This window comes from Myotis myotis, unplaced genomic scaffold (assembly GCF_014108235.1).
Source record: "Myotis myotis isolate mMyoMyo1 unplaced genomic scaffold, mMyoMyo1.p scaffold_m19_p_10, whole genome shotgun sequence".
Classification (NCBI taxonomy): domain Eukaryota; kingdom Metazoa; phylum Chordata; class Mammalia; order Chiroptera; family Vespertilionidae; genus Myotis; species Myotis myotis.
The window spans coordinates 31,537,702-31,554,852 of NW_023416314.1; the positions used below are offsets into that span (position 1 = coordinate 31,537,702).

The 17,151-nt window shown below is 41.2% G+C and overlaps 1 protein-coding gene and 1 long non-coding RNA gene across 6 annotated transcripts in view; one reads left to right on the top strand and one right to left on the bottom strand.

Annotated features, from left to right (window-relative positions):
* Positions 1 to 601: 601 nt before the first annotated feature.
* On the bottom strand, positions 602 to 2,756 carry LOC118664574. Its single transcript, XR_004970364.1, has 2 exons — positions 2,635 to 2,756; positions 602 to 2,075 (listed from the first exon to the last, which is right to left on the bottom strand). It is a non-coding gene; the product is annotated as an uncharacterized LOC118664574 (long non-coding RNA).
* A 526-nt stretch (positions 2,757 to 3,282) lies between these two features.
* The window catches only part of RAB30 (RAB30, member RAS oncogene family), a 77,736-nt gene continuing 63,867 nt past the window's right edge, over positions 3,283 to 17,151 (top strand). For 2 of the 5 annotated variants that reach the window (XM_036324830.1, XM_036324831.1), the window contains exons 1-2: positions 3,283 to 3,497; positions 10,113 to 10,217. Coding sequence is in view for 1 of the 5 variants with exons in the window: in XM_036324835.1 (XP_036180728.1) it covers positions 3,465 to 3,497 (33 nt within the window). In the remaining 4 variants the exon portion in view is untranslated. Of the gene's footprint in view, positions 3,498 to 3,547; positions 3,852 to 10,112; positions 10,218 to 17,151 lie in introns of those variants that run through there. The other 3 variants (XM_036324832.1, XM_036324835.1, XM_036324833.1) reach the window with 2 other exon arrangements.

The following is a 17,151-nucleotide window of genomic DNA, read 5'->3' on the forward strand; positions in this document are numbered from 1 at the left end:
GAGTCAAAAAGTTTGCCCACCCCTGGGCTAGGGCAATAAAAATCTATTTTTTTGAAGATACTATATTACATATGTTGCACCCAAATATCAAGAGTACTAAGCCCTAACCGGTTTGGCTCAGTGGATAGAGCATTAGCCTGCGACTCAAGGGTCCCAGGTTCAATTCTGGTCAAAGGGCATGTACCTTGGTTGCAGGCACATCCCCAGTAGGGAGTGTGCAGGAGGCAGGTGATCAATGTTTCTTTCTCATCAATGTTTCTAACTCTCTATCCCTCTCCCTTCCTCTCTGTAAAAAAATCAATAAAATATAGTAAAAAAAAATAAAAATCATCATTCTTCCCTTTAAAAAAAGAGTACTAAGATTAAATCAACAATTTTTAAAACTTAGGGACTTCTGCCTGTCTAGAGTCTTCTTTTAAATATCTGAATAGCTTTACCATAATTTCGTGATTGCATTACACTCTTACCGAAAAGTGTCTCTTATTATTACTTCCTTAGCATTAGACTAAATCCTTACTCTAAGAAATATCCAGGTAAGTCAAGATATTTTGGTATTCTTTCTCTCTCCTCAACTATCAAGTATAAATTGATCCCTGGGTGATTTCCTCATCTATATATATCACAATTCATTTATGGGTATAATTTGTAATAAATCTAAAATCTTTGCCAATACTGTTTACAGTATTATAGATATCCACCATGTCACCTATAATTTAAAAAATACACAATAATTAGTTCCAACCCTATAGAATTAGGCAGGGATGGGTGGGCAATAACTATGTATTTTTCGAGTTCTATAGGTGATCCTGATACTTAACCCTGTTGGAAAAAATCCTTGCTCTTTAAGCAATTGACAATACAATACTACTTAATGATCTACCTATAATTATAATAAAAATCAATGTACTAATCCTATTTTATTTTTTTCCATCACATTTATCCCCCCTAATTCTCTTTTGAGTGATGAGAAGAGTAGGTTTCTGTATCTACTTAAGGCCGTCCTAATTCCACTTTTCAGTTTTCCTAACCCAGTGTTTTCTTTGGGACACTGAGGTTATTGTTTTAGAAGCTAACAACACTGACTCCTCAAATATTAATTTTGTAAATGAAATTTCTAAAAAAATAGTATAGATCCTCCCTCCCCCAAAAAACTTAAGGGTTAACTCATGAAATCTTACTTACTGTAGCTATCAACTAGATTCATTTCATTTCTCCATGGTTAGATGTCCATTGGATATAAGGCTAGAAAAACTTCAAACTACCCAAACACATGACAAATTACAGAAATCAGTGCATTACATAGGTCTCACTCTCACATATTTCTAAGAAATTTGTTGGTGTTTCTTCCCCCCACAAATTTGTCTTCCATAGTAACTCAAATTGAGGAGGTTATTGCCTAAAGAAATATAAATGAGCAAGTCACAATAATTTTGTATAAGACACAAAAACACTTTGTATAACCAACTCCTAAAAATAATTGAAGTTTTGAAATTAAGCCTAAATGTAAACCTGTCTAATCTATTTTATATCTATTAAGCTTGAAACACTTCTATAGTCATACTGAAGGTCAGAAATAAAATAGTAAACACTTTGTTCCTTTTTGTATACTTACCACCGTTACCTTCAAAGGTATTCTTGAGTAACAGAATTATTTGCATGAGCCCTTCCCATTGTTATATTCATAGATAAATGAGACCAATACGTGTTATCTTTGTTTAAAAATAAAACAAAGCCATTCATCTTGTGACTTGTTCCCGGGAAACGTGACATGTAAGATCATTCCTCATAAAACTGCTCACATTGAAGAGACTATTTCTACCATGCGTTCATCGTCTGGAATCATCGTGCCTAGCCTTTCTTTAATAAGAGAATTCGTTTACCAGCTACAGTTTTATTAACTTCTAGTAGTGTGAAGTGCCTACCTTACTGACCCAAAATAACTAGTTACTTTTGTTTTCAGAATGAGGTGCAAAACGGAGGAAGACAAACAGCATAGAGTACATCAGCATTTTTAACCCTGCAGACACCCTCTGGAGGAAGAGAAGGCGCCCATCTTTCCACAGTGCAGACAGGCTCTGAAAAATAAACACACAGCATTGCTTTAGTAACACCATTGACACGCAGGTCATTCGAGGCCCTAGACAAAACCACTTCCAGGACCAGTGATTTTTGATTTCAGTTACTTCGTTTAAAAAATCAGTTGTTCAGCAGTGGTAATTAGGGAGTGCCACACACTTAAGTCAGTCGGTGATCCGTGCTAAGTAAGTAATGAGCATCCCATCTCCGCAGGATTTGGGCGAACACTCTCTGGGTTTTACCCAAGAACCCGAGCTACTCGGGAAACGATCGCCCGCCGTCATAATACCCCCTTCCACACCTCCCCGCTGCTGCCGGCAGGTGTGAGGATGCCATTTTAACCCGGGCGTGCTCATCCTTTCGGCCGCTCCTTATCCTTCCTCAACCGCGGGGCCAGAGCGCGGTCCGCCCCGAAGCACCGTCCGACCCTCTGCAGCTTGTCTACCTTCCAGCATCGACTTCCTGAGACCCTTTTGCAAATCACTCTGCATGAAAACCCAACGAGGGTCCAAAACCTTTGGAAGGAGTAAGGAAAATAAATTAAGAAGTTAAACATACGTCTGGAGGGGACAGCCCAACTCTGTGGGTGGAATCTCCTCCGACCGCAGGCAAGAAGGTCGCCGTCCGGGGCCCCCGCACCCCAACAAAGATATCGACCCCCCCCCCCCCCCGACGGTCCTGTCAGAGGGTCTAAATGATGCTCCGAGCCCAGACGTGAACTACTCCCTTAGTATCTTCCTTAGAAAATGGAGCAAGAGGCGTAGGGGGCCTAGGCAAGCCCCGCAGAGTCGTGAGGACGAGGCCCATTCGACCTCTGGAAGCCGCCTCCAGCCAGGCCCGCCCTACATCTGTCTCCAGATGAAACCTCCACCTCCCGGTTCCCAGACTCCGGCCCCCGATCTCCTACGGACTTATCCTCCACCTCACCGTCCCCAGTGCTCCACCACTCGCCTCCCGCGCTTCCTAAAGCCTCTGCGGCTCCGCAGAATCGCCAGGCTCCCCCAATATGGCGGCCGAGATTCGTTCGCTGCCTCAGTTCGCTCTGGGTGCGTCCGACCTCGGTGCATTCTGGGCATTGTAGTTCCGACAGCAGCCTCAAGATTCCGAACAGGGTTGAAGAAGACTACAATTCCCAGAATGCCGCGCTCCTGAGCATGGCTATTGGGGCCTTTTGGACAGAGGGATGATGTCATTGCAAAAACCCCACTGCATTCATTGTGCTACGGTCTATCCACCCCCCTGCTGCTGCTGGGCTTGTGATTGCCGCTCGCTCCAGCTGAGCTAAGAGTAGCAGCGGCATCAGGGCAGGGACTGACTCCAGCCCTTGGACTAAGGCTTCGCACCACCTTACGTTGCGTGCGTGACTCGTTCGCATATCATTTCTGTTTATGCCTGGGGTGGGGAGAAATATCCCAAACCAGGTGAGTTGAAGTGATTTATTCAAATGGTTCTACCAAGTTATTCCTCCCGCTTAATTCTCAAGGTTTTTCTTTTGGGAAGATGGGGGTTCGGGGGAAGGATTAGGGAGGTGATCGCCAGCGCTGCTAAGCGGAAAGCTCTGTGCAATTTGGGTCACTGTGCAGAACAACTCCGGCAACCTTCCCCCGCGGGAGGACCGATGCCTGCCAATTCTCCAGTCGCAACTCCCCTCAACCTTCCTGAAGCCGAGAGAGGGGGCTGGGCTCGGAGGATGTTGGGAAGTGCTCTTGGAGAATCAGAAGAAGGCTGAGGTGGGGGACCACTGCAGTCCTGTCACCAACGGCCCGCGTGCTGAGGTTTGAGTGGGAAGGGGCGATGCGTGGGGAGAAATGGAGACAGTGATTTAATGTGCTCGCACTACTTTAGAACATTTCTGTGTCGCTTGGGCGAGCACACGCTCTTCGCTTGTAAGCGGAGCGTGCTGCTTCTCAGTGGGCTAAGTTTTGTGGGGCTCTATTTTGCATGTGTGTCTATTTCGCTTGCCTCGCCTTTTTTGCGGATTTGAGGTGACAGTGTCCTTTAATGGTGCACTCCGTGCCAGTCAGAAATGTTTCACGTGTCTCGGGAAGCTTCTCTTTGGCTGCGGGAGGCAGCCGTTTCGCTCAGCGTTCTTTTCCCTATTGCAGGATTTCAGGATTGTTTGGGAGTGGAGCTGACAGATTTGTGCTTGTGTGAGTGTTTTAAATTACATGGCAATAGGCTCCTTGCCACTGGCAGCGGTACCATAATGAGCTGCTGTTTCCTGAGGCACAGTCACCAGGCACGAATAACGGTTTGGAGAAGGGATCATTAAGGAAACCTGGGTTCATTGTAACGCGTTAGGGAAGGGAAAGTTAGAAGCACAGTTAACCTTCATTTGCCATTACTGAAAGGTACCCACCGAAGAGTGATCCTGGCCAAGGAAACCAAGGAGCATAGTAGTGTTATTTTTTGTTTGTTTATTTTGTTTTGTTTTCTTCTTAAAGGAACCAACACATTTAACAGGACAGAAAGCGTTCTGTCTTGTATGATGTTGGCTCTCTTCTTGTAAGTAATTAGGATGATTAGTGCAATAAATATGTTACTTTGACATAAACAACTGGCTGACTCAAGAACAGATGGGGCCAGTCTTAGCTGAGAGATCTACACCCTTGGAAATGAATAGACCTGGGGTCAACCACACCCCCCTCTTAGAATGTCAAAAGAAGGAGAAATGCCAGGCACTTTACGCTTAACTCTAAAATGCCAAACCTTTTTATAGTCAAGCCAGGCATTGGGGGGGAAGTCTTTACTGGTTATCTTCTGCTGCTGAATTGATTTTGTTCGTTTTTAATTCTGATCCTTAGATCTCCAAAGTTACAGCTGGGTGATGCTTCATTTAATGCTGCTTGTTACTGAATGCAAAGGACAATCCATTGTATGGGCTTTGTAGTAGAGTGATTTATTGGAATGCAGTGACCAGCTTTTGGATTTGGGAAAAGATGGGCTGCCTGGCTTTGCCTCTCTCTTGCTTACTGTCTGCTTTGTGTTTCTCTATTGCTTTTTGGGGGCACCTTACTCGTTTCCCCTGTACCTTCCTTTCCTGACCCTTCTATATCACTCGAAGTTCGTTCAGTTTCTTTTCCCATGTCTCCATTTGCAATTCTCATTTTTCCTCTGTGTTTCAGAATCTCCCTCTCATCACCGGTATATCACATCTATTTCTTTAAGTTTCTTTCCAGTCTCTGAATACCCTCCCCGCCCATTCTCTACCCTACCCAGAAACTCCAGGCTACATGGGGGCAGTGTGCATATTTATTCCACAGAGTTCTCTTTGAGGAGGCTTTGTCCTTTCCCTTTCTTTCAGTTGGTGCTTGGCAGGATGAGCAACAACGAGCCTGACCCCTTGGCCTGGTTTGTGGCTTCTGTGGCAGCATGTGGACAGTGACATGTTGCAGTAGAGCTCATGCCAACTGTATTGCTACCTTTATTAAGAACTGCCAATGGGTTAGCAAGGTTTTAAAATGCTTTACCTGGAATGTTCTCATGATTCCCAAGGAATAAATAGATCTCAAATGGCTTTGCCTCATTTAATACTTTTCCCCCTCCTTATCCCTGTTCCAGTAAGTGGTGGGAAGTCTGTCTCCGCACGCCCCCCCCCCCCCCTTCTCTGTTGATTGCTGAGGAGCATTATCCAGGGGGGACACCTTGAGCAAAGACATCTTTCTCTCCTGTGGTTTCTAATTTGTTATTTTAGAAACAAAGTTTGTTATTTTATTTCCCCCTCTTTAGAAGAAGAGTGTGGTGGGAGTTATGCTTGTTTGTTTAACATGAGTGCTTCTCTAGGCATGGAAAGTCCAATGTCTAATTATCTAGAAGCAACTAGTATGACAGGCAGTTTCAGAAGCTGTCATCCTAGACCTCTCTATACCACCTTCTCAGTTCTAGTATTCTTCTTCTAGGATGCTCCCTTTCCCAACCACGTTTTTTAGTGTTTTAGGGAGGAGAAATGCTATTTCTGTGCTCTTGAATAACTATGCAGTTCTTTCTATTTTAGTTTATATCTTTACAAAGGGATAATGATCCTCCCCCCTTGGTTTACTTGGCCTGCTACAATCTGGGCCCAGCCTATCATCCTGACAATAAATATTAATTGAGCAGCTACTGTGTTCTAAGGTCTGTGGATACATCAGGGAAAAGAGAAGCTTCTCTTGCCCTCATGGAGTTTATATTCTAATAGGGAGACAATCATTAAACACGTTATTGCAAGTGTGATGAATGTTACTGACAAGGGGGGTGTATTACAAGGTGGAACGGGAGTGCCTAACTGGTGCTCTCCCCTTGTGCGGAGGAGTCAGGGAAAGTTTCCAGTAGAAAGTGACATTTCAAGAGACTTGAGTGAGTGCAAATACTTTAGGATGGTAATGGGAGGTTCAATTACATATGTAGTTGGTTCAATGTAATATGTAGAAAGATATTAAAAACATCACTGTGGCTGTTAAGGGAAGAAGAGATTGGAGAGAATTGGCCAAACAGAATGTGTGACCAAGTAGTAAGTCATTTTTGTTGTCTACGTAAATAATGAAGGTGGCTTGGATCCAGGGTGGTGGCAGAGGGCTTGGAGAGAAGGGATGAGATGAGAGAGACACAAAGTTTGAAGATTATAATTGATAAGATTATTAATTGACTGGATGTGAGGATAGGGAGAAGAGAGTCAAGTTAACTTGAGTTTTTTCTTCAGCCACTAAGGATGTCATGTATAGAGAATGAGAACACTGGATGGGGACCAGATTTTTGTTTGCTTTTTTTCAAGGAGTGACTTTTGGACATGTTGAGTTTGAAGTTCCAGGAAGACATCTAAGATCTTTCTCTCACCCTGTCCGCATGTATGATGTGGCATGGTGGAATAGACGAGAGCTCTGGTGAGAGCTCTTTCTAAGACCGGGTTCTACTTATTTATTAGCTGTATGATGTTGGACATGTCATATTCTTTTTCTGACCTTTATTTTTCTCATCTGTAAAATATATGTATTCCACGAATTTATACTGATCTCCAGCTATATGTGCACTGTGCTAGGAAGATAGCACTGATAAGATAGTGTTTGCTTTGGGAGAGTTGAGGGAGAAAGACAAATAACCACATACAGAGAGGTATGTAGGCCTCGATAGAAGAGCACAGCCCCAAGAGATGCTTTTATTCTTCTTTCCTGGGTGGAGGGATTGTGTCTACAGTGGCGTGTGACATTTGATCTTTGACATGAGGTAAGAAAGAACTCTCTAGACCAGTGGTTCTCAACCTTCCTAATGCTGCAACCCTTTAATACAGTTCCTCATGTTGTGGTGACCCCCAATTTCATTGTTACACATTGAACATAATTAAAGCATAGTGATTAATCACAAAAACAGTATGTAATTATATATGTGTTTTCCGATGGTCTTAGGCGACCCCTGTGAAAGGGTCATTCAACCCCCAAAGGGGTCGCGACCCACAGGTTGAGAACCGCTGCTCTAGACTGTGTCCCCAGGCACCTAATAGAGTACCTTGCATAAATTAGGGAGTCTGAATATTTGTTGATTGAGTGAACTATCCTAGGTTACTAAGGGTCCATTCAAAAGCAGGAAATATCAAAATATTGAAAGAGAGCAATTAGTAATGCAAATGTCAAATGTGAAATGTTTTTAACAAGTCCATTAACATGTATTCCTGAGATCTGAAGCCTTTGAGATGTTTTGTGGATGAATTTGGGGAAATTCAGAAATATTTCAAATCTGGTTTCCTTTTGATCTTCACTTCCTTTATTCAAGTTAGTTTCTCAGAAATAATGTTAACTGTATATAGTTCGCTAAATCAATGGGTCTTAGACTTTTGAATTTTATAGATATGTAGAGTTTTAAAAAATAAGATATAATGTGGGGTGAGTGGTTGATAGTAGTTATTTTTTTAATGCCCCCTTTGACTTGTATCTCATAAAGGACATTTAATACCAAAAGCTGTAGGAAGAGCATAATTTAAAAATTAAGAATATATTTAGCTTTATAATTTCTTTTTTTACATTTTCTTTATTTTCTTACTTTGTTGGAGAATGGTTTAAAGAAGACAAACAATAGCCCTAGCTGGATTGGCTCAGTGGATAGAGCATCAACCTGTGAACTGAAGGGTCCAAGCTTCGATTCTAACCAAGGGCACATGCCTGGGTTGCGGGCTCGATCCCCAATTGGGGGCCTGCAGGAGGCAGCCGATCAATGATTCTCTCTCATCATTGATGTTTCTATCTCTCTCTCTCTCTCCCTTCTTCTCTGAAATCAATAAAGAAATATATAAAAAAATTTTAAAGAAGGCAAACAATAAAAACACAGTATTATAATTTTTTAAAATATATTTTATTAATTTTTTACAGAGAGAGAGGGAGAGGGATAGAGAGTTAGAAACATCGATGAGAGAGAAACATCAATCAGCTGCCTCCTGCACGCCTCCTACTGGGGATGTGCCCGCAACCGAGGTACATGCCCTTGAAGGGAATCGAACCTGGGACCCTTCAATCCCCAGGCCGATGCTCTATCCACTGAGCCAAACCAGTTAGGGCAATATTATAATTTTTAAAACATCAATTTGTCGTTCCACTTATTTATGTATTCATTGATTGATTTTTAAAAATAAATATAGAGTAAATTTATTTTTAAATTTTTATTTAAAAATACATATCTATATTTTATTTATTTCAGAGAGGAAGGAAGAGAGAGATAGAAATATCAATGATGAGAGAGAATCATTGACCAGCTGCCTCCTGCACACCCCCAACTGGGGATTGAGCCTGCAACTCAGGCATATGCCCTGACCAGGAATTGAACCCGCAACCTTGGCATATGGGGACGATGCTTTAAGCGACTGAGCCAACCGGCGATGAGGGCAATATTATAATAACTCATGGAACCACTGTCCTATATTCTTGGCTGTGATGAAAATGTGGCCCATCTCCAAATAAGAACATTTCCAAGTATGGAAGAATTTTATGTGGACCATAGCTAATTTATTTTCAGTTTCTTCTTCATAGGAATCCAACTTTTAAAACTAGATAGGCCTCTGCAAGAGTAGGCTAAGGCAGGGGTTCTTAACTTGTCCATGGAGGATTCTCAGGAAGAACATGAACCCCTGAGATCATATGTTAAAGTGTGTCTGTGTGAGTTCACATGTGCATACACATGTGTGTCCTTGGGCAAGTTACTTAACTTCTTCGAACCTTTGTTTCTTCACAAGATTGTTGTGAGGGTTAAATGAGATAATGTATTTTTTAAATGTATTTTTATTGCTTTCAGAGAGGAAGGGAGAGGGAGAGAGAGAGAGGGGGAGAGAGAGAGAGACATCAATGATGAGAGAGAATCATTGATCAGCCGCCTCCTGCATGCCCCCTACTGGGGATTGTGCTTGCAACCTGGGCATGTGCCCTTGATGGGAGTCAAACCTGGGACCTTTCAGCCAGCAGGCTGATACTCTATCCACTGAGCCAAACTAGCTAGTTGGGCTAGGGCAGATAATATATTTTAAATGTCTGGCACTATGCCTGGTGCTCATGGTAGCTGTTTTTAACATTAAATGCATTTATTGTTTTGAATATTTTATTTATTGGCTGAAGCTTGCTTAGTGCCCACAGTGATAAAACCAGTAAAATATACTTAGTGTAACTAGAAAACCTGATGCAACGGAAAGTATACAACATCATTGATGTAGAATTCTTGCCAGAAATGTTTGACCTAAATCTAATCATGAAGAAATAATCAGTGAAATCCAGATTGGGGGACATACTGTAAAACAGCTGGCCTGCGATCTTTGAAAATGTCAATGTCATGAAAGACAAACAAAACGAAATAAAACAAAATGTGTGGGTGGCTGATCTAGACTAAAGGAGACTAAAAAGTTGTGACAACCAAATGCAACATGTAATCCTTGGTTGGATCCTGGACGTAAAAAGCTATAAAGGACATTTTGGGAAATTGAATGGGAGCTGCCGATTAGATAATCAGTTACAATGTTAGTTTTCTTGAATGTGGTAATGGTACCTTCTGTTTAGCCTGACATCTTATGGCCTTGGTCTTTGTTACAGCAAAGCTAGAAGACATCAAGGGCTGCTCAGAAGGTAGTGATTTTCTTGGTCCCTACAAGTACTTCATCAGCCTATGTGCTGGAATACCGTTTGTTGGGGGACACTGTAAGTGATCTTTGTATCTTTTCTAAACATGATCCTGTATATCCTAATATATATAAAGAGATAGGTGCCATCACGACCGAACGGTTGACCAGTCACCATGAAGTGCATGGAGCACCTCTCGGTCCACCCCCTCCCCCGGCCCCTGAGCCGCTCACCATGACGGGGGGGGGGGGGGGGGGGGGGGGGAGGGGGGGGGCTGGTGGTTGGGCGGGACTGGGGACTGTTGAGCGGCAGTGGCGGGCTACTTTGCTGGGTGGCCATGAGCTTAGCGGAGCAGTCACCCAGGGGGCAGTGAGTTTCGCGAAGCAGTCGTGGGGCGGGGGGAGTTTCGCAGAGTGTCCAGCGGCGAGCTTCGCGGGGTGGCAGCAAGCTTCACGGAGCAGTTGAGGGACGGAGGGAGCCTCACGGAGCAGTCGAGGGGCTGCGAGCATCGTGGAGTTCCTGGGGCCGGTAGCTTCACGTAATGTTGCAGGGCTGCAAAGGCCATGCAACGGAGGCCAGGCTAGGTCTGGGGATCCTAACCACGTGCGATTTCGTGCACCCCGGGCCTCTAGTATTCTATAAGGATGCAGACTTTGCCTGCCCAGGGTGGCTCAGTGGTTGGGCATTGACCCATGAACCAAAAAGGTCGCTATTCGATTCCCGGTCAGGACACATGCCCAGGTTTCAGCCTTGATCTTCAGTGGCAGGCGTGCAGGAGGCAGCCAATTGAGGTTTCTCTCTCATCAATGTTTCTATCTATCCCTCTCCCTTCCTCTCTCTCTCTCTAAACTCAGTAAAAACATATTTAAAAAAAGAATGCAGACTTCTACAGCTGGCATTCTACCTTTGATATTATTATTAGTAGTAATGCAGGTGGAGCTGCAAACTAGCTGGTTCCAAAGTGAAGAGGAAAGGATGAGGAAGGGCACATAAATATATACGTTAATTTTATTTTTTAAAAATTCTAGATATAAGATTAATCAAAATTTATTATAGAAATACACAATGAACTACATAAGAAAAGTTCCCCTTAATTTCACCCTGTTGAGATTTTTATGTATATTCCTCTGTCATTTTTTTCCTACACATATGCTAATGATATTAGTATAATACATACATACATATTTTGCTTGCTTCCTTTAACTTAATATATTTTGGGCATTTGTCCCACATATTTGCATGTTGCTCTGATTTATCCATTTTAATGGCTGTTGGGCACTGCTGCAGTGAATATTTGCATATGCATCTTTTTTTGATGAATTTGTAGGACTATTTTTGTAGAATACATTTTCTAAGGGTAGAAATACTGGGTCAGGTGGCATGAACAGTTCCGCTTTAATTGTCCCTTGACAATTGAATTCCTATTAACGGTCTTTGAGAGAGCCATTTCTATATACCTTTGTCAAGTTACTTAGCCACTGGAGCTAAACTCGTTTACTAAGGGAAGAAACTTGTGATGGGTAGACAGAAGGTGGGCAAAAATGGAATTGCAGACTTCCTGCTGGTTTTTGAGATGGCTGTAATATAAGGTTGATATGTAAATAACATGGAAACCCCTGGAAAAGTAAAACACATTATCTAAGCTGTAGCACAGCATGATGTTTAAAAAGTGAACTGAAAGAATAAAGCAGCCAAGAGTTTTCCCCAGAAAATTCTGCAGGAAATTTTATTTTTGAGTTATGGTTCACTTCACTAAAATGTGGACACCGTCAATCTTGAGATGAAAATAACCTCTTCTGCTTAGTTCCGCTCCATCTCAGTCACACAACCACAATAGAAAGGGGAATTGAAGCTTCACTTTTTAAATATCTGAAGCAGGTGGTTAAAAGGCCTGATTGTTTCTCTTTCTGAATATCAATAGAAGCAATCCGAGGGCAGGTTTTCGGCATTTTTCTGGTAAAAAAGGTATGAGTTCAGGTGACTCACTCTGCCCGAGCAAAAACCCTGAGGAAGAGATTGTAAGGATCATAGGCTGTGAATTATTTCCATTCTGTTAGCCAGTTATTCCCTTTCTTTTGTGTCTGAGTGGAGCAAGCACACATTTGAGTTGTGTGCTCAGTGGGTAATTTATCTTTTTAAGCTGCAGTTTCTTCATCTATGAAATGGGGATTATTGTGAGGCTCAAATGAGATAACGTGTATAAAAGATTTTGGCAAATGTATGTGCTTTTGCGAAGGTGCTGCTGTCTCTGACTGGGCCAGTTCCTCTTGATATTTTCTTTAATGCAATTTGCAGCCTAAGAAGCATCTGTCTCATACAGCCTCTCATTACTTCTTCAACCAATATTTGTGAGCATAAGCTAAATGCAAGGCCCTGCATTGGGTGTTCTGATAGGGAAACAAAGGTGGACCCATCCAGTTTTCCTTCTCCCCCACTTTTATTCTAGGAGACTAATATCTTTTAAAGAGAATCTCTAAAATAAGAGATGCTTCACAATGGCGTGTTATGTATGCTGTCCTAGGTAGAAGATTTGAGTTCAGTTTTTCCATATAAATGAGGAAATAATTCTTAGTGAGGTTAGGTAACTTGTTTTGTTTTTTTAAAGTTACCTAGCTTAAAAATTTTTGCAGATGTAGGTACTAGGTAGATTTTTCTGGAACCAAAACCCATACTGCTTCTTCAGCTGCTTCCTGTTTTTGCCTTAACTTCTGATCAAAAATATAAACTTCATGAAGGTAAGGACTGGCTGGTGGCCTTTCCTTTAACGTGAGCCATTGTACCTAGTCCTAGACGCATGGGGGAAGGAGCTTTCTGTAGATTTGTTGAGTTAGCTGAAGCCATGATGTGAACTGTCATGGCATCTATTGGGTACTAGATGGCTTACGTGTCTTATTTGATTTCCCCCCAACTTATTTTGAACATTTTCAAACATATGGAAAAATTGCAAAAATATTACAGCAACCACCCATGCACCCTTCATCTAGATTCATTTGCTTTCTTTATCTATGCACACACATTCCCGCCCTCTTCCCCCCCAATTCCAAAGTACTTGAAACTGAGTCGTAGACATGACAACACTTTATCTCCAAACACTGGAGCATGTATCTCTTAAGAACAAGGACATTCTCCTGTGTAACCACAACACCATTACATTGAAACAATAATATTTTTCAGACTTTCCCAGTCGTTCCAACGTTGCTATAACCTTTGTTTTGGAACCCAAGATGGAAAGAAGGATTACACACCGTAGTTGTGTCTCTTTAGTTTCCTTTAACATATCACAGTACCCCTGCCTTATTTTTTTTTTTTTTGTCTATTATGACATTGAAATTTTGAAGATTCCAAGTCTGTTGCCTTGTTGTAGACTGTAAGTTGGATTTGTCTGATTTTCCCCCCTCACTATCAGACTCAGGTTAAACTTGTGGTAAGAATTCCCCATAGGGAATGTTGCATCCCTCCCTTGCATCATATTTGGTGACACATAATGTGAGTTTGTAACATCACTGGTATGGGAGGTTTGATCGTTTGGGTAGGTGGTGTTGCCAGATCTCTGCATTGTAAAGATAATGTTTTCTGTTTGTAATTAATAACATTATCTGTGGGGTTATCATTTGAGCTTGTTTAGATATCCTGTTCCGCTGCAACTTTTATCCAATGGTTTTAACATCTACGTATTGATAATCCTTGCCTTGGTCAATGGGTATCTATTGGTGTTTTCCTGATCGGTTAGCTTTCAGCTTTCCTCTTCTTCTTCCTTTTTTTTTTTTTTTTTTTTTTATCACTTGGACTTCTGGATTCTCTTATCCACCCAATGTGTTTGTTATAATCCATTACCAACCTTCTGTCTTCTTTTTTCCCCCCAACCTTATGCTTTTTGACACACAAATTATTTCAACCTTGGTCACAAGGTATCTGTCTTATCTTACTTAACTCTAAAAGCAACCTAGCCCGAAACCGGTTTGGCTCAGTGGATAGAGCGTCGGCCTGAGGACTGAAAGGTCCCAGGTTTGATTCCGGTCAAGGGCATGTACCTTGGTTGCAGGCACATCCCCAGTAGGAGATGTGCAGGAGGCAGCTGATTGATGTTTCTAACTCTCTATCTCTCTCCCTTCCTCTCTGTAAAAAATCAATAAAATATATTTAAAAATAAAAATAAAAGCAACCTAATAAAGTAGGTGGGATTTTGACCACTTTATAAGTGAGAAAATTAAGGCTCAGAAAGTACAGATAATCTTCCCAGGTCACATAGCTAGTTAGCAGACAGGGCCAGATGCAAACTCAGTTCTGACTAACTCTAACTGCTTCCTGCTACTCACAGTGCTTCCTGGCAGTCCAGGAACAGAGAGTCATCTGATGAGACCAGGTTAAAAGCATTGCATCATTTTTGGTGATAGCGAATGATTGGGAACAGCCTAAGTGTGCATCAGTGGGAAACTGGTTAAATGAATGGATACGTTCACAGAGGGGAAACTATGAAACTACAGACAAGAATTAGGGTATTCTTGAGGTACTGATATGGAGAGATCTCCAATGATATGTTAAGTGAAAGAAAGAAGGTGGCAGAACAGGGCATATTTTGTGAAAGAAATGGGGATACACATATTTCAGTTTGCATGAAGATTCCTTGGAAGGGTGTAAAATAAATTGGTTACTTGTACAGGGCAGTAGGGGTGAGTGGTGTGTGTGTGTAATGAGATTTCTTAAGATTTACTATTTTATGTAATGCTGACTTTTAAAATAGCTTTATTGAAATATAATTCACACATCACACAATTCACTCATTGAAAGTATACAACTCAGTAGTTTTCAGTATGTTGACAGAGTTGTGTCAACATCACTAGACTCAATTTAGAACATTTTCATTATCCCAAAAAGAAATTCTGCACTCATTATCAGTCATTTACCATCTTCTTCACCCCAGGACCTCAGCCCCAGGCAACCACTAATCTTCCTGTCTATAGATTTGCCTATTTTGGACATTTTATATAAATGGTTTTTTTCATTAGCATAATCTTTCAAGGTTTAGTGTGTTGTAGCATAAATTAGTACTCCATTCTTATTTTATTACCAAATAATATTTCATTGTATGAATATACCATATTTTATTTATTCAGTTATTAATTGACGGACATTTGGGTTGTTTCCATTTTGGGGGCACTATGAATAATGCTGCTTTAAACATTTGCATACAAGTTTTTAAGTGGACATTTGTTTTTATTTACTTTGCATCTGTATCTAGGGGTGTAATTGCTGGGCCAACGGAGAGCTCTATGTATGAACTTTTGAGGAACTGCCAAATTGTTTTCCAGAGCAGCTGCACTATTTTACATCTCCTCCAGCAATTTCTCTGCATCCTTGCCAACACTTGTTATTATCTGCTCTTTTTATTATAACCCTTTGCTTGGGTATATCACATTGAGTTTTGAACCACATGAATATATTACCATGTAATATTTATTCCAAAAATTAAATTAAATTAAAACAGAAAATTAGAAAGAAATGACAGCTCAGAAAGAAGTTTCAGATGGCCAGCCAAAGGGTCAGGGTGTGGTGAGACGGCCCTTAGGGTAGGAATGAATAAGATTTGTCTTGTTTGGCTTGGTGTCTTGATGCATATACATTTCCCTCTTCTGCTTTTTTCTTTCTTTTTTTGGTTAATCCTCATCCGAGGATGTTTTTTCCATTGATTTTTTTTTTTTTTTTTTTTTTAAAGAGAGAGTGGAAGGGAGGGAGTGGGGAGGAGAGAGAGAGAGGGATTCCTCATCTGTAATAAAGGAGCCTAAAGTATCTCCTCAGAAGGTACTTATTAATTACAAAGGGGGAGAGAGTGACTTTACAGTGTAGAACAGTGGCAGGCACCATTTTTAATTTCAGTATGAGACAAATCAATATCTGAGGACATATCACTTGTGTGGCATTCCTGCGGAAAATGCATAATCTGAACCTAATTATGAGGAAATGTTAGATAAACTGAGAAACATTCTATAAAATAAATGAACTGTATTTCTCAAAAATGTCAAGTTCATGAAAGACAAAGACTGAGGAATAGTTCTAGATTAAAGGAGACTAAAGACACATAGAAACTAAATAAATCACATGATCCTAAATCAGATTGAACCAGAAAAAAAAATTTTTTTGGCATTAACAGACATTATTGGGTGAATTGGCGAAATTTGAATAAGGGCTCGGATTAGATTATAGTATAATATTTATATTAATTTTCTGGTTTTGATAATCATACTATGAAAATATAAGAAAATGTCCTTATTATTATTTGTTAATCCTCACCTGAAGATATTTTTTCCATTGATTTTTAAAAATATGTTTTATTGATTTTTTACAGAGAGGAAGGGAGATAGAGAGTTAGAAACGTCAATGAGAGAGAAACATCGATCAGCTGCCTCCTGCACATCTCCTACTGGGGATGTGCCCGCAACCCAGGTATATGCCCTTGACCGGAATCGAATCTGTAACCTTTCAGTCTGCAAGCCGACGCTCTATCCACTGAGCCAAACCGGTTTTGGCATCCATTGATTTTTAGAGAGAGTGGAAGGGAAAAAGTTGGGGGAGAGAGAGTTAGGCAGGGAGAGAGAGAGAGAGAGAGAGAGAGAGAGAGAGAGAGAGAGAGAGAGAGAGAGAAAGAGAAATATCAATGTGAGAGAGACACAGATTGGTTGCCTCCCACACATACCCTGACTGGAGCCAGGCATCAAACCTGCAACCCAGGTATGTGCCCTGGACTGGGAATCAAACCCGAGATCCTTCCACGTGTGAGCCGACACAAGCCAGGGTGAGAATGTCCTTATTTTCAAGGAAATGCTAAGTAGTTAGTGGTAATATAATATCTATTTACAGAGAGAGAATGATAAAGCAAATGTGAGAAAATATTAACCTATAGGTAATCTGGGTGAAATATATATATGAATTCCTCATTTTTTTGCCTTTTTTTTCTTTTGGTATGTCTGAAATTAATTTAAAATAAAAAGGTAGAAAAGGAGGGAGAGGCGATGCC